This window comes from Periplaneta americana, chromosome 1, assembly GCF_040183065.1.
Source record: "Periplaneta americana isolate PAMFEO1 chromosome 1, P.americana_PAMFEO1_priV1, whole genome shotgun sequence".
Lineage (NCBI taxonomy): Eukaryota > Metazoa > Arthropoda > Insecta > Blattodea > Blattidae > Periplaneta > Periplaneta americana.
Genome location: NC_091117.1, coordinates 40,611,883 through 40,624,839, shown reverse-complemented (window position 1 = coordinate 40,624,839; position 12,957 = coordinate 40,611,883). Strand labels below are relative to the sequence as shown.

The 12,957-nt window shown below is 35.6% G+C and overlaps 1 protein-coding gene across 1 annotated transcript; it reads right to left on the bottom strand.

Moving 5' to 3' along the window:
• Positions 1-2,639: 2,639 nt before the first annotated feature.
• LOC138694790 (ADP-ribosylation factor-like protein 2-binding protein) lies at positions 2,640-12,910 on the bottom strand. Its single transcript, XM_069818862.1, has 6 exons — positions 12,713-12,910; positions 10,475-10,594; positions 6,822-6,928; positions 5,224-5,309; positions 4,079-4,175; positions 2,640-3,199 (listed from the first exon to the last, which is right to left on the bottom strand). The coding sequence occupies exons 1-6, from the start codon at positions 12,726-12,728 to the stop codon at positions 3,134-3,136; spliced, it is 492 nt and encodes a 163-aa protein (XP_069674963.1). The 5' UTR covers positions 12,729-12,910; the 3' UTR covers positions 2,640-3,133.
• Between the last annotated feature and the right edge of the window lie 47 nt (positions 12,911-12,957).

Below are 12,957 nucleotides of genomic sequence, written 5' to 3'. Positions count from 1 at the left end.
TTTAGTCGTAATTTCATTTATACTTGTGGGACCTTCGTAAAATTCAGATGTATGGTACTTAAAATAGAAGTCTGACATTTACAGTTATTGAATTATTACTGTTCTCTGTGGTTAAGCCATTACCATGCTTGTCACTGGATCTGAAGTTGCAGATTTACAACACACGGAACCCTGATCCAGGCAAAATTATTGGACAGTATAGAGATTGTCCTATAGCTTGCAGAATGAATGATCCTATCAGGAATAATACACCATTACCATCTCGCTCAAATCATTTGTCCCATTCAATTATGAAGTTACATACCTATTCCTTCACATTTATACACACACAATAGGCCTATATAATTACTGGATTTAGGAAAATTGTTGTCAATAACAACTTCTCGTATATTCATAATAAATTATATAGAACAGAAAGCAATAGGTTATAGAGTTAAAAAAGAGAAAATTAAGAACACACATTATTTCATTTGTAAGTATACTAGTTTTCTAATAACAAAAAATTTATTGGATTTAGTAACACAGTTTCAAATATTCATAATATATTTCGTAAAATAAAATAGAAAATAGTAAGTTATTCAGTTACAGATAAAGAAAAACTAATAACACAAATTTATTTTCTTCATAGGCAACAGTTTTTTAGTAATGATAACAAATAACTGTGTGTGATCACAGTTTCTGAAGTACCACAATACTTGGGGAAAGTCTGGTCTAGCATTTCATCACAACAATGCTTGCCTTACTAAAATTCCTTTCATAGGACATTGATAGATTTCGTCGTGATAACGAGCTAAATTTGAAAAGTAGCTTGTTGATTCCTCCAAAATGTCACTATGTTCACCTGCTGGTTCCAAAATGCACCAGCGCCCAATAGTGATATAATTTTGTTTCATCTTCCTGGACTTCCTTATAAAGCCATCCTTGAAATTTTTCTTTAGTCCACCTTTTCTTTGGAGAAGTTAGAACATCTTCCCTGTCAACTGTTCCATCTCTAGTGTGTCCTCTTCTGTTCAGGTGCTTAACCTGATTGGATATTATAGCATTTTCAAGGAATGAAATGGTGACTAAAGAAATGCTGCTGTTGATCCCTCCAAAATTGGTGATTGTCATCTTACTGGATATGAATCTTGCTATATGTTTCTATACATTTTTTATAGCTTCAAGAAGAAAGTTGTGCCTAGTCTGCATATACTACATGAGAAATCAATACTACAAAAACAGAGTTCAGAGAAAAGAAAATTGCAAGATGAAAATATACAAGAATTCCACCTGTATCATCAATATATATATATCGATGATAGTCCACTGCCTGCTCTAAGATGAGTACAAGGGGTATTTCCTTGGAGGTAAAACTCTAGCAAACACGTAGGACTGACATCCATACTGCTACTAATACCGATCAAAAGGTGAGAAGTCTTAACCTTCCACTATCCTGTGAGCCTCTATGGCAGTGATGGGCGTTTGAGTGCATTTGCCCTCTGTGCGCACGGGATATTCCAAGTGCGAGCACTGTGCAGCGCCCTGTAGTGTGGCAGCAGCTATAACAGATCTTACACAGCTTTTAAATGAGTTAAATTGAGGACTTCAGGGAAAAGAAATTCTTAATACACAATTTACTGATAGAATTGCAGCTTTTAAGGAGAAATTGCTGTTATGGATACGTCAAATGCAAAAGGTCGAAATATATCATTTCCCATCCTTATCTAAGCGCATAGAATTTTGAACAATGAAAATTTCGAAATGTGCGTATTTATTCTATCCAGTCTATTAGAGGAATTTACATCAAGGTTTCACAATTTAGATTGCCTGGAAATGGATTTGCGTATTTTTGCTACATGTTTTGATTCCAACTGATTATTGATAACGTCCCCCCTTCATTATAGTGTGAATTGATTGACCTGCGATGTGGTCGAGAGATGCGAGCGAAATATGATTCAAGGTCGAGTCTTATGCAGTTTTGGGACGGATTCCCAAGAGGACGCTTTCCCAATCTGCATAAGCTGTGTGAGAAAGTTTTGTGTTTATTTGGTTCCACTTATAGATGTGAAGAGTTATTTTCTATTACGAAAATAAACAAATCTCAAACCAGAAATGATGGGCTTTTAACGGCAGTTCTTTGCATAGCTTGTGCTAATACAGTTTCTCCAAATCTTGAGAAAATGAGTAATATGAATTAATAATGTGCAACAGATATGTTTTGTTTTGTGTTTAAGGAAGTGTTTCATTACTTTGAGTTCTTATTTAGTTTGGTAGAAAGAATAACATTTTATTTTGAAACATACAGTATGTACCGCAACTTGAATAAACCGTGCACTCTAGAAGCACACTTCTCTCGTGCAAGCACAAAGTGTATAATTCTCCCCAACCCTGCTCTATGGCCTGTAATAGGAAAATTTTATTTCCCTACCCCTTCATGCTGGTTAGTAACATGATTTTGAAGTATCTGGGTAAGCACATCAACAGGCATATGGTTGATAGGGGGTTGAAAGTAAACTAGCTATTGAGGGTTGCTGTCTTCATCTTCCTTGTAATATGTTGTAGTCTCTGGCCAAGAAAGAAATGTGAAATTTGACTTTGCAAAGGAAAGAATCTGTAAGGATGTGATGGTAGATAATAATTTGACAAACGTCAAATTAATGTAGTGATCATTTAATTTCCGAATAATATGTATAATGTGAAAATGTGTGATACATCCATATTTTTAATTAAACATTAACTACATTAAGGCCTCGTATGTTTCAAAATTCTTTAAAAACTGTTGACTAGATACATTACATCAAATCAGTAGTTAATACTTTACACTTCTGTATGTGATTAATACTTAGACATCATGGATCTTCAATACAGTCGTGAGAAGAGAGCAATATAAATTATTCATACTGTGCAGCAGAACCATGATATGTGCACAAGGACGTCAATAGAAGAAACTCATTAAACTATGTTTAGAGTCTATCGTGTTTCATGAGTATAATACTGAGACTACTACTGCTTTAATAATAATATTAAGGCCTCATATGTTTAAAAAATGCATTAAAAATTGTCTTTTCATTGTCTTAATACAGACACTTATATCTCGTATTTCACATCCTGCCTTCAGGTCTCATTCTTTTTTTCTTTAATCATTTACATCACTTTAGTGCAGCATTCCAGAAGTAATACATATATCTTTGCTCAGATCTTCCACCGTTCCATTTTTCACCTGTGAAATGCAACATTTTTATATTCAAATCTCTCTTGGATTAATATTCTCATTGAATGATAAGTTAGGGTACATCATTATACACTCCTAATGGCTCTACATCACTGTAATTGAGTTGCAAAATCTTCTGCTAGGGTTCGAGGCTAATACAAATTGAAAATAAATATTACAGCATCTGAAATAACTGTATTTCGAGGTATGTGACAAGGTTAGACGGATATGATAAGAGATTACTTAAGTGACATGCCGAGGACTGTGACAGATAGTTCAGAGATTTGTAATACATAGCCCAAAGCCTGACATGTAGCTCCAAGATTTGTGATGTGTAACCACAGTCTAGTATATACTGTACAGTCGCGAAGCTCAATACGTAGTAAATATGCAAACATTAGATAGTTGCTCACCACTAGGATCGCTAATATCGCCTCATTACAGGCAATGCAAAATAGTACCGTCACAGTCTATTGTTTCTAGCACCCTCAAAACTCAAGCTTCGTGACTGTATATAGTAGACTGGTGTAACCTAGAGATCTGTGACGAGGTTAGAGTGGGTTCTATGAGGATATAGCTAAGTGACAGGTCAATGAGAATATTCACTTTGTGTCATATCCTTTGCATAAGTTAGTAGCAATGAAAAATTTAAGCAATACATTTTGTAGTAATGGCATAGAAATCAGTGAGCTATGGTGTATTCTGATATATAAGGAAGAACACAATTTGAGGCAAGTGAATTTATAGCTTTCACAGTGTTCACATCGTGTTTCTAACAATGCTCTTTTATTTTTAGGTTATTCCAGTCATTTCAAACATGCTTCGAAATGACGTACCCTAACTTGTTGTTTATAATTTCCTCAGATTTCCATTCTTGGTATTACTTACAGCCTTATAATCGAGGAACATTTCCTTGAAAGCCAAGAAGTCTGAGAATGTAAACAGTATTTCAAAAACTTCACCATCCAGTTCATTTTTTCTAGTTCTGTAACACATGAGCCTATTAGTATTGAAGTACTATCAAATATAGTTGTAATATTGCACTAAATTCCAGCAAAACTTCTATTATTACATTCAATAAATTATACAGATCCATAAATGATTAATACAGTTTTGGGGATAAAATATGAGGGCAATTATAAAGCATACCCACAAATAACAGGTAGTAGCAAAAAGTCAAACTCTCGGAGATTTCGAAATCGGTGGTATGCCTCCATATTATCTGTCCTCACAACCAGCCTTTGCCTCTTAAAAAAATTCTTTCTTTTGAGACTAAAAGGTGTTGATGACATGTAATAATCTCGAAGGCGTTTCGACAATTGTGATATCTTTATATTATTGTTCAGGTTAGGTTTGTTTGTTTTTCATGTTTTCCGAAATAGTTACTATGTTTTCATGGAATATTCAAAACGATTTGAATCTCAAGGTCGATGCACCTAAAAAGTAGGATTGGATTGAATTCAGTATGGATTGGATTGCATAAAAACGGGTAGGCCTATTGTATTCAAAACAATTTCAATAAATGATAGTCATTTGTTTGATGTGTCATCTGTTTTTCCAAGAGCGAGAGCAATTTTGTTGAAAAATCATGCTGGCACGTAGCCTACTCCTGTCGAGTAGCACCAAGGGGGCCGCCAGGCTTAACGTCCCCATTCAACAGACAAATCACTATCAACAGTGACATATACCTTCCCTTCATATGGACTGCAGAGAGATTTGGGATTTAACCCGGCATATTGATGCACGATTTAATGATTAGAAGTTGTGCACCGCCATCTCTCCAAGTCCTGAAATAGAAATTTTACAAGAAAAATCTCTGACCCCACCGAGAATCGTACCCAGGATGGCTAGTCTGGAGGCAGACACGCTACCACAGAGCTAACTTGGCGGAATCAATTTATATGGAGACTGTTGAGAAATAAGGTAAGCAGTTGATCCTTTAAGAACATAGAGGTCAGGGATAGAGCAAATGGATCATCCATCGTATTTGACCACCTCCTTGAGCTGAATACAAATTACATTTAAATACTTACTGTAAGTGCTCAATAAATTCGTCCATTGAAAAATTTGGAATCTTGGTCATCAGATGTGTTTCAATATGTCTTTCAATGACGTCTGTCTGGAAAAGGTCAAATAACAAACTATAACACAACCACAATATTAATTTAATACTCATCACTCAGCTAGAGAATGTGTCTGACAATTTTATGATGCCATTTCCTTAACTCCACCCCTAATTTAACTGAATAAATGGGAAAGCAGTGACCTCATTTCTGTAATCAGTCGCTGAAATGCATCAGTTTCATGTTTCTAAGTTTGTACTACTACTGCATCAGTTTCCATTAAGTATATTTGCCAGTTTATGCCAAACTAGCAATACTGTAAGTGCTCTGCCTGTAACTGACATTGGCTACCTTTTCTGGCAGACCGAGTTTTATTTGATCATTACTGCTTCAATAAGAGAACTCAAAATATTTGTTTAGCAAGTAATATAAAAAAATAAAAAATGTATTAACAAAATGGTGAATAACTTATACAGGGACATCACTTTATTTTTACCAACATTTTTAACATTAACCTGGCTATACTCGGAAATACTGTTGCCCCCTTCCATTACATGAGTTTGATGTTACTAGTGCAATATGTAAACAAATCATTTTACTAGGTATAGGAGGAGAGAAAAGTAGTGTATCCATTTATGTTGTAGGGAAATACGATATTACGATTTTCAGTTTGATCATCACTTTTACGGAATTTATCAAAATACAGTAGAGTAGTAACATTTTTTTTTCAAAAACTCAACTTTTCAGGCAGCTATGTTCGTTATGTAATGTCTACTTTATTTAGCATATTAATTATTGATGTTACCATACAATATAGAGAGTGCATTTAAATTGAGGGGGTCATAAGTAAAGGGCTGTAAGTGCACTTGTTACTTTTGAGAAAATGGGGTTTAAATATTTAAGCTTTCATAAAATCGGTGAAATTTTTTATTTAAATTTTAATGTGTGATGCGATTAAAATATCCCTTTGCCACTAAAATTTTAGATACTTTTGCTTACACTGGATGCACTTAACTCATGTTATTACAAATGTCACTAGCATTCCTTTGCTTCTAGCCACCTCAATTCAAAAAAAGCTAATCTGAATTTTTAAACAAGTTGCTGAAAATGGTTGCCGTTCATTACAATGTAGGCTTCAATTCAGTACGCATATTATTAAAAACATTTTGAAGCATATTCTCTGAAATTGAATTTATCATTTCTTGAATATAATTTTTAGTACGATATTATTAATATAGGTTCTTTCTTCTATGGAAAACGCAATCATATTTATGAAACACACTATACACTGCAGTGTTTACTTCACTGCTTGAAGACTTTGAATGCAACAGCGGCCGTAAGTTTGTGTGTCTGACGGGAGGAAGGACATCAGTGAAGGGGTGAGAGTGAAGTACATTCAGAAATGCAGGTACAATAAAAATGCAAGTAAAAATAAAATGATGTCCCTGTACAAAGCTTCCAAAAGTACCAATCAATTAATATAACATTTCTGTACAATTGAAGAAACTAAATTCATATTCTGTACAAAGTCTGCAAGTTTGAATTCACTATGAGTACATAAATCTTACATATTCTTTAAAGATATCCATGTAGCATAATTTATTTTCCTCGTCGTCATCAAATTCATGCCAATACTTTTCCATAAAAGATTTCTGTAATTCTTGGAAATTATCCTCTGCAACAATAAAAAACAAACATTTATTTTCCATATAGCAAACTTTGCTTAGTGTTTGAAGAGCTAAGAGAAAGGTAAAACATGACAGTAAATGCATTAAACCTCTAATGCTGGCTCAAAAGTTTCCTTAATCGTTAGGAACAATTACAAACAAGAGTATCAATTTAGAAATGTAAATCGATAATACTTAGCAATTATACAAAAAAAAAAAAAAGTAAATCACCATAAATTCATAAATCCTTCTCAGGTTCTCAATTGAGTGAGTGGTATTTTTGATTCCAAGCTTTCGATAACTAGTTCTGCCATCTTCTTCAGGGATTGAAGTGCCTTGGGACTATGTCAGGCTGGTATAAAAGCATTCAGTTGAAATTCCCGCTGTGGACCAATCAGGAACTAGTACCTAGTCCACACTGCCTGTCGTAATCTGGTTGGTCAAAGCATACAAGGCTGAAGGCCCATCTATGCCAAGTGATACAACTCCTCTTATATTTGGCAGGGGAGAGTCAGCAAAGGCTCTTGAGGGCCGAAACTGGTTTCTCTGTTGCTGAAGTTGTTCTGTCGGAGTGTCTGGATACATCCAGAAAACGACAGGCGAGTCAGGACAAGGAAAATACTCCAACAGAACTTTGACAACAGAGAAACTAGTTTTGGTCCTCCAAGGGTCTTTGCGGACTATCCCCTGCCAAGATATAAGAGGAGACGTAAGTCCTGGCACCAATGGGCCTTCAGCCGTGCATAGCATGGGAACCTGCTATCACATGCTTCAACCAACCAGAACACGACAGGTGGTCTGGACTAGATACTAGCTCCTGATTGGTCCGCAGCAGGGAGGCCAACTGAATGCTTATGAAATGAAATTTGAATGGAATTTACGGGAGGGCGGCACTGTTATGATCTATTGCGCTAACCTTCAAGCTAGGCGTATTCCCAAACACACAACGGCTGATTACACTAAGGTTCACTGCAAATCCAGGTTTCGAGCAAGCCACCTCACTCATCCCTCTATGCGTCGCCAGCCGGCGATCGGGGAATGCTATGGAATGATGACAAATGGAGAAATGGTGACGGAATGATGTAGATACCTAATATGAGGAAAAATGAGAGAACCCCGAGAAAAACCCCAACTGCGACCTTGTCCGTCATAAGTGTCACTATAAGTTAATGCTTACATACCAGCCTAGATGTAGTCCCAAGACACTTAATGCCTGAAAAAGATGGCGGAGTTAGTCATCGAAAGCTTGGAATCAACAATTCACTCACCCAACTGAGAACCCAGGAAGAATTAATCAATAACGAGCGCCGGAAGAATCTTAAGTCCTACAGCATAATTTAAGTACCCTAAGCCCAAATCTGAGCTTTTTTCAACCTGATACTAGACCAGTGATCAGCAAAGATTACGCCATATAAAATGCAGCCTGCAGACCTATTTTTCACATAGGCTTCAAATATAAATATGTTGTATATGATACCGTTAAAATAAAAAATTCGTCAAAACCAGTTTCAGCTAGTTTTTAAAAATGTAGATAGAAAGCGAGTTTTCGTAAGATCTAGAATCAGTGACAGGTTTGGTTTGTTTAGGCTTTTGTTTGGTAAAAGCCTAAACAAACCAAACCTAACCTTTCACTGATTCTAGACCTTACGAAAATTCGCTTTGCATATATGCGTTTGTTTGGTAAACTAGTCTCTACTAGTTTAAACTGGTTTTGACGGTAATATATAGGCTATACTATGACTAGCAATACACTGTATTTTCTCGAGTACCCCGCGTACTTTTTTTTTTCTTCGAAATCTACAAATAAAAGGTACGGGTGCGCGGCTTATTCGAAATGATGTTGGCAACATTGACAGATTTTCCTACCGCGCAATTCATAAGTTGGTAACACATGCCATTATCTTCCCGCGCGGGTATTTCAATTTTTAACATTGTTAAATGGCGTTTGGATTAGCAGTGCATGTGTTAGAATCAAGTTCAAGCGTGTTAAGTTTATGCATCTCATATTTTCAATGGATCCTTGATGCATGGACACGCATATTGCTCCCTCTTGTTGAAAAGAGCTTCAAAAAGTGTACCATCGCCAATCAACTGGACGGAACAGAGGAGGATTGTGTATGGAGAATTGAGAATGAAGACGATTGCCCGGGCGAGATGATAATGACGAAAATAGCGCAGAATGAAGAAGTTAACAGTAATGACAGGTATTTATTATAATTTATAACAAACCACGTAATATCACACAAAATAAAGGTAGTTAATTTACTGACGCGTGCTATTAATACTGCAGGATAACATGTAAATGGCGGATTAGTGGACATGCATGCAGTGCGTGCCCATAAGATGAATTTGAAATGCGACCTGTTCCAGGATAACATTTATTTAAAGTTTATTGTCACCCAAACTGTGTTTGTTTTTTATTTGTCGTGAATGCATTTGTTGAAAGTTTTATTGTTGCATTTTCTTATTTTCTTTTCCCCCCTTCAAAAGTGGTGTGCACGGCTTATTCGAGGTCGCGGGGTAATCGAGAAAATACGGTATGGAAAAACAAGCGTTGAGGTAGTAGTTCCAGTGACTGTGGAAGTAAATTATTTAAATTATTGTTTAACGACGCTCGCAACTGCAGAGATTATATCAGTGCTGCCAGTGTGCCGAAATTTTGTCCTGCAGGAGTTCTTTTACATGCCAGTAAATCTACTGACATGAGTCTGTCGCATTTAAGCACACTTAAATGCCTTTGACCTGGGCCGGGATCGAACCCGCAATCTCGAGCACAGAAGGCTATACCGACTACGCTACCCAGGCCGACCCCATTCTGGAAATGAAAATGGTCGAATTTATAAGGGATTTCTTGCGGAGATGGATTTCGAAAGTTAAAGATGTTATAGGAAAATATTTCAAGAAAAGGAAATTGTTCGGAAATCTAGTAAATTACGTCTGAAATGAGAGGTGCGTGGTAATGGAAATGCAATTTACGTTGTGGTTTCTGGTGAAGGAAAGGAACCAAAGACGTTATAAGAAAGGAACATACGGACATAAAACACACGACACCATGTAATATGAAGAACGCAGAACTTTTATTAATTCAATAACCACTGTAATACAGTGAAGCACAACAAATAATAATTAAATAGACATAAAATTTCTATATTGTAATGTCGTTTCCACACCGTCCATTATAGTAGCCCGTACCGATAACATCACTACACAAAAATCACCAGGCTTTGAAAATCCTGCAGAGATTCGTATATACAAGATATAACAAAAGTCTAAACTAATCTAACTTGCCACAGATTAGTATAAATAAGACATAACAAAAGTCTAAACTAATCTAACTTGCCTCAGATTCATAGCAAGGCATAGCCTGAGTGTACACTAGCGTGAAACTTTCGAATTGTCACCAAAGTTATGTTGGTAGTACAGAGGAGACAGCTGAAGGTGTGGAAGCGAAGTGGAAAGGGAACTACCTCAGCGCTCGTTTAACCACCATTGTTAACAGAATCATTTACTAAAAGAGGTCGAACCTAAGAATAAAAGAGAACTTATCTAATTACCCATGAGAATATCTTCAATGTGTCCTATTATTAAGTCAAAGAAGCTGTCATCTGCACTGGACTGTGAAGTTATGATTTCTAAATCATCATTGCCGTTGCTGCGCATTCCTTCAGAGTATTCTGAAAAATATGTGTCGTATAAATTTAAAATGTAATATTCGCACATGACGATTACAAATTGTATTTACGTAGCCTAAATAGTATCTAGAAAAAAAAATGACAGTTTCAGAAAATATTTGCCCTGTAAAATTTTATAAGCTATTCTGTTTCAAGTACATAATGAAGGCAAATATGAATATTAAAGTAGGCCTATTATTTATATGTAAATTTAGTTGCAAATTAAAAAGTCATGGTTTAGAAGCAGGCAACAAATTTCAGCATTGAGAACTATTTAAAAATTTTGTGGAAAACTGGAATATATAGCCTACTATTACGAAAAAAGAATTATTGGTACAGTTAGGTTAGTTTTTAATAATATTTAGGGCGCGGTACAAGATCTGAAAAATCGCAATATATCATAATGCTAAACATAGGTGCACTCATTTTTAAATTAGTTCACATTTTAAACTTACTTGAACTGATTTGTGAATTGTACATATTTAGTATTGGTCAATATTATGCAAATACAATCTTTCTTGTGTATCCCTCAGAAATTCTGCATAGGTCCACTTGCAGAATCACTATTAGTGTTGTGTAAAGTTCATATCAGATCGTTTTGGAGCAATGTAGAACTGTCCAGAACGTTACAGAAACTTCATAAACAATCTGAAATGTTCTAAAACCTTCCAGAACAATTTGGAACTTTCCAGAACGTTCTAGAAACTTCTTTAATAATAATGTAGAACCTTCCAGTACGTTCTAAAGAAATAATAACTAAACAAAATAAACCAAAAGAATATAAATCATGAGTAATCAATGAAACAGAACTTCTGGAACAATCTATGGCAGAGGTTTACATAATTTTTTCTCTGAGTAGGTAGGCCTAGCCTACCACGAATTCAGTACTTAAGACTTAAGTATCACCAACCAGAAGAAATACCATGAACTGAAGAACTTTCATAATGAAATTTATGAGGTTCACGAAATGCAATATATGTTAATAAGAAGCATGGTCTGCTTTTGATGGCACTTTGCTTTTAATATCAGAAATAGTTTTAAACTTAGGTCATGTTGAATTTTTATACCTGCTTATTCTTAAAAACATCAAAGAAGAAAAAACTTTCATAGAAGTATGTTGTCGTGAAAGACAAAAAAATTGTACAGCTACAGTAGCCAATTTTGGGTATCTTATTACCTTTGAATCCAAAAATCTGGCAGTTATGTTCTAGAAAAGCTGTGAAGGCCACTTTCACAAGCTTAGTTATCTATTTTTAGCATAAATCTTTGGAGGCACACTTTTTCCACGAGGAGAGGGATTTTTTTTTTTATTCGCCGTAAAATAGGATCCCTAGTAATAAGGTATAACGAATCTACACTAATACAACCTTGCTGTGCATCATATTAACATTTAAACACAAAAGTAATCATACTTGTACAATCTCGTCACATTACAGCATCTTCATACAAGGAAGGGTTTAGGGAAATAGAGGATAGGTGACCCAGAAAATAAAAATCGAAAAGAATCCAGTCTCTGCACATGCGTATCAATTATTTAAACACAGAATCAATATTTACAATGACTATAAAGTTCTACTTATGCTATACTGATTCTAAGATAGGCCTACATATTAATAGTTTTCAACATCAGTAAAGGGATATTAAGTCCTGTGCCGCAGCCACGTGGTCTAAAGCGTTATATTCAGCCAATGTATGGGACTGGTGCCCACCCAGCATTGTGATGAATTTGGGAGGATCACTGTGCTAACCACACGTTACTCCCATGGACTAGTTGGATGATCGTTCACATCTGCCGAAGCAATTGAACGTGAGGCCGTCAGCTGGTCCCTCTTGACACTATAGACTCGTGCCGCCACGGATAAAAAAGGGGAATCAATGATATGGTAAGGTACGATTTCATGAAATAAATTGGTACAGCCCCAATGTCAGTAATAAGGTTAGGTTAGGTAGGGTTTAATGGGATGAGTTTAGTACCAGTTGCTTCGCACAAAAATGACACAAATGTCATCCTTCTATAATTAGTGTATACAATGCTGTACATTTATCACAAAAATATCAATTTCATATTTACAGTGCTAGAATAAAGATATGTGCAATTGCTATTTCCGATCCTGCACTAACCTCTAAATACAGCCATCACCAGACGCTTATAAGTCGATTGTTGGAAAAAATAAAGTAATTTGTTAGCATAGCCCGTAATTATGAAATAGGAATTGTTCGTTCAGTAATGAAACCGTCACGAAGTCCTCTATAATTATTATTTATTGTTTTATTTGTCCAACTTAATTACTCATTTTCATAAACATAAACAAAACAACTGCCTAACTATAAACAACAGGAACTGTTCATGTATTGTACGTCCGTCT

Excerpts from the sequence above, each read along its gene's own strand:
- LOC138694790 (XM_069818862.1), bottom strand. Across the intron at positions 4,176-5,223 it reads GAATTTATTGAGCACTTACA|AACTAGAAAAAATGAACTGG; the intron begins GTAAGTATTTAA and ends CATGTGTTACAG. Across the intron at positions 3,200-4,078 it reads TGTTCCTCGATTATAAGGCT|GTGAAAAATGGAACGGTGGA; the intron begins GTAAGTAATACC and ends TGCATTTCACAG.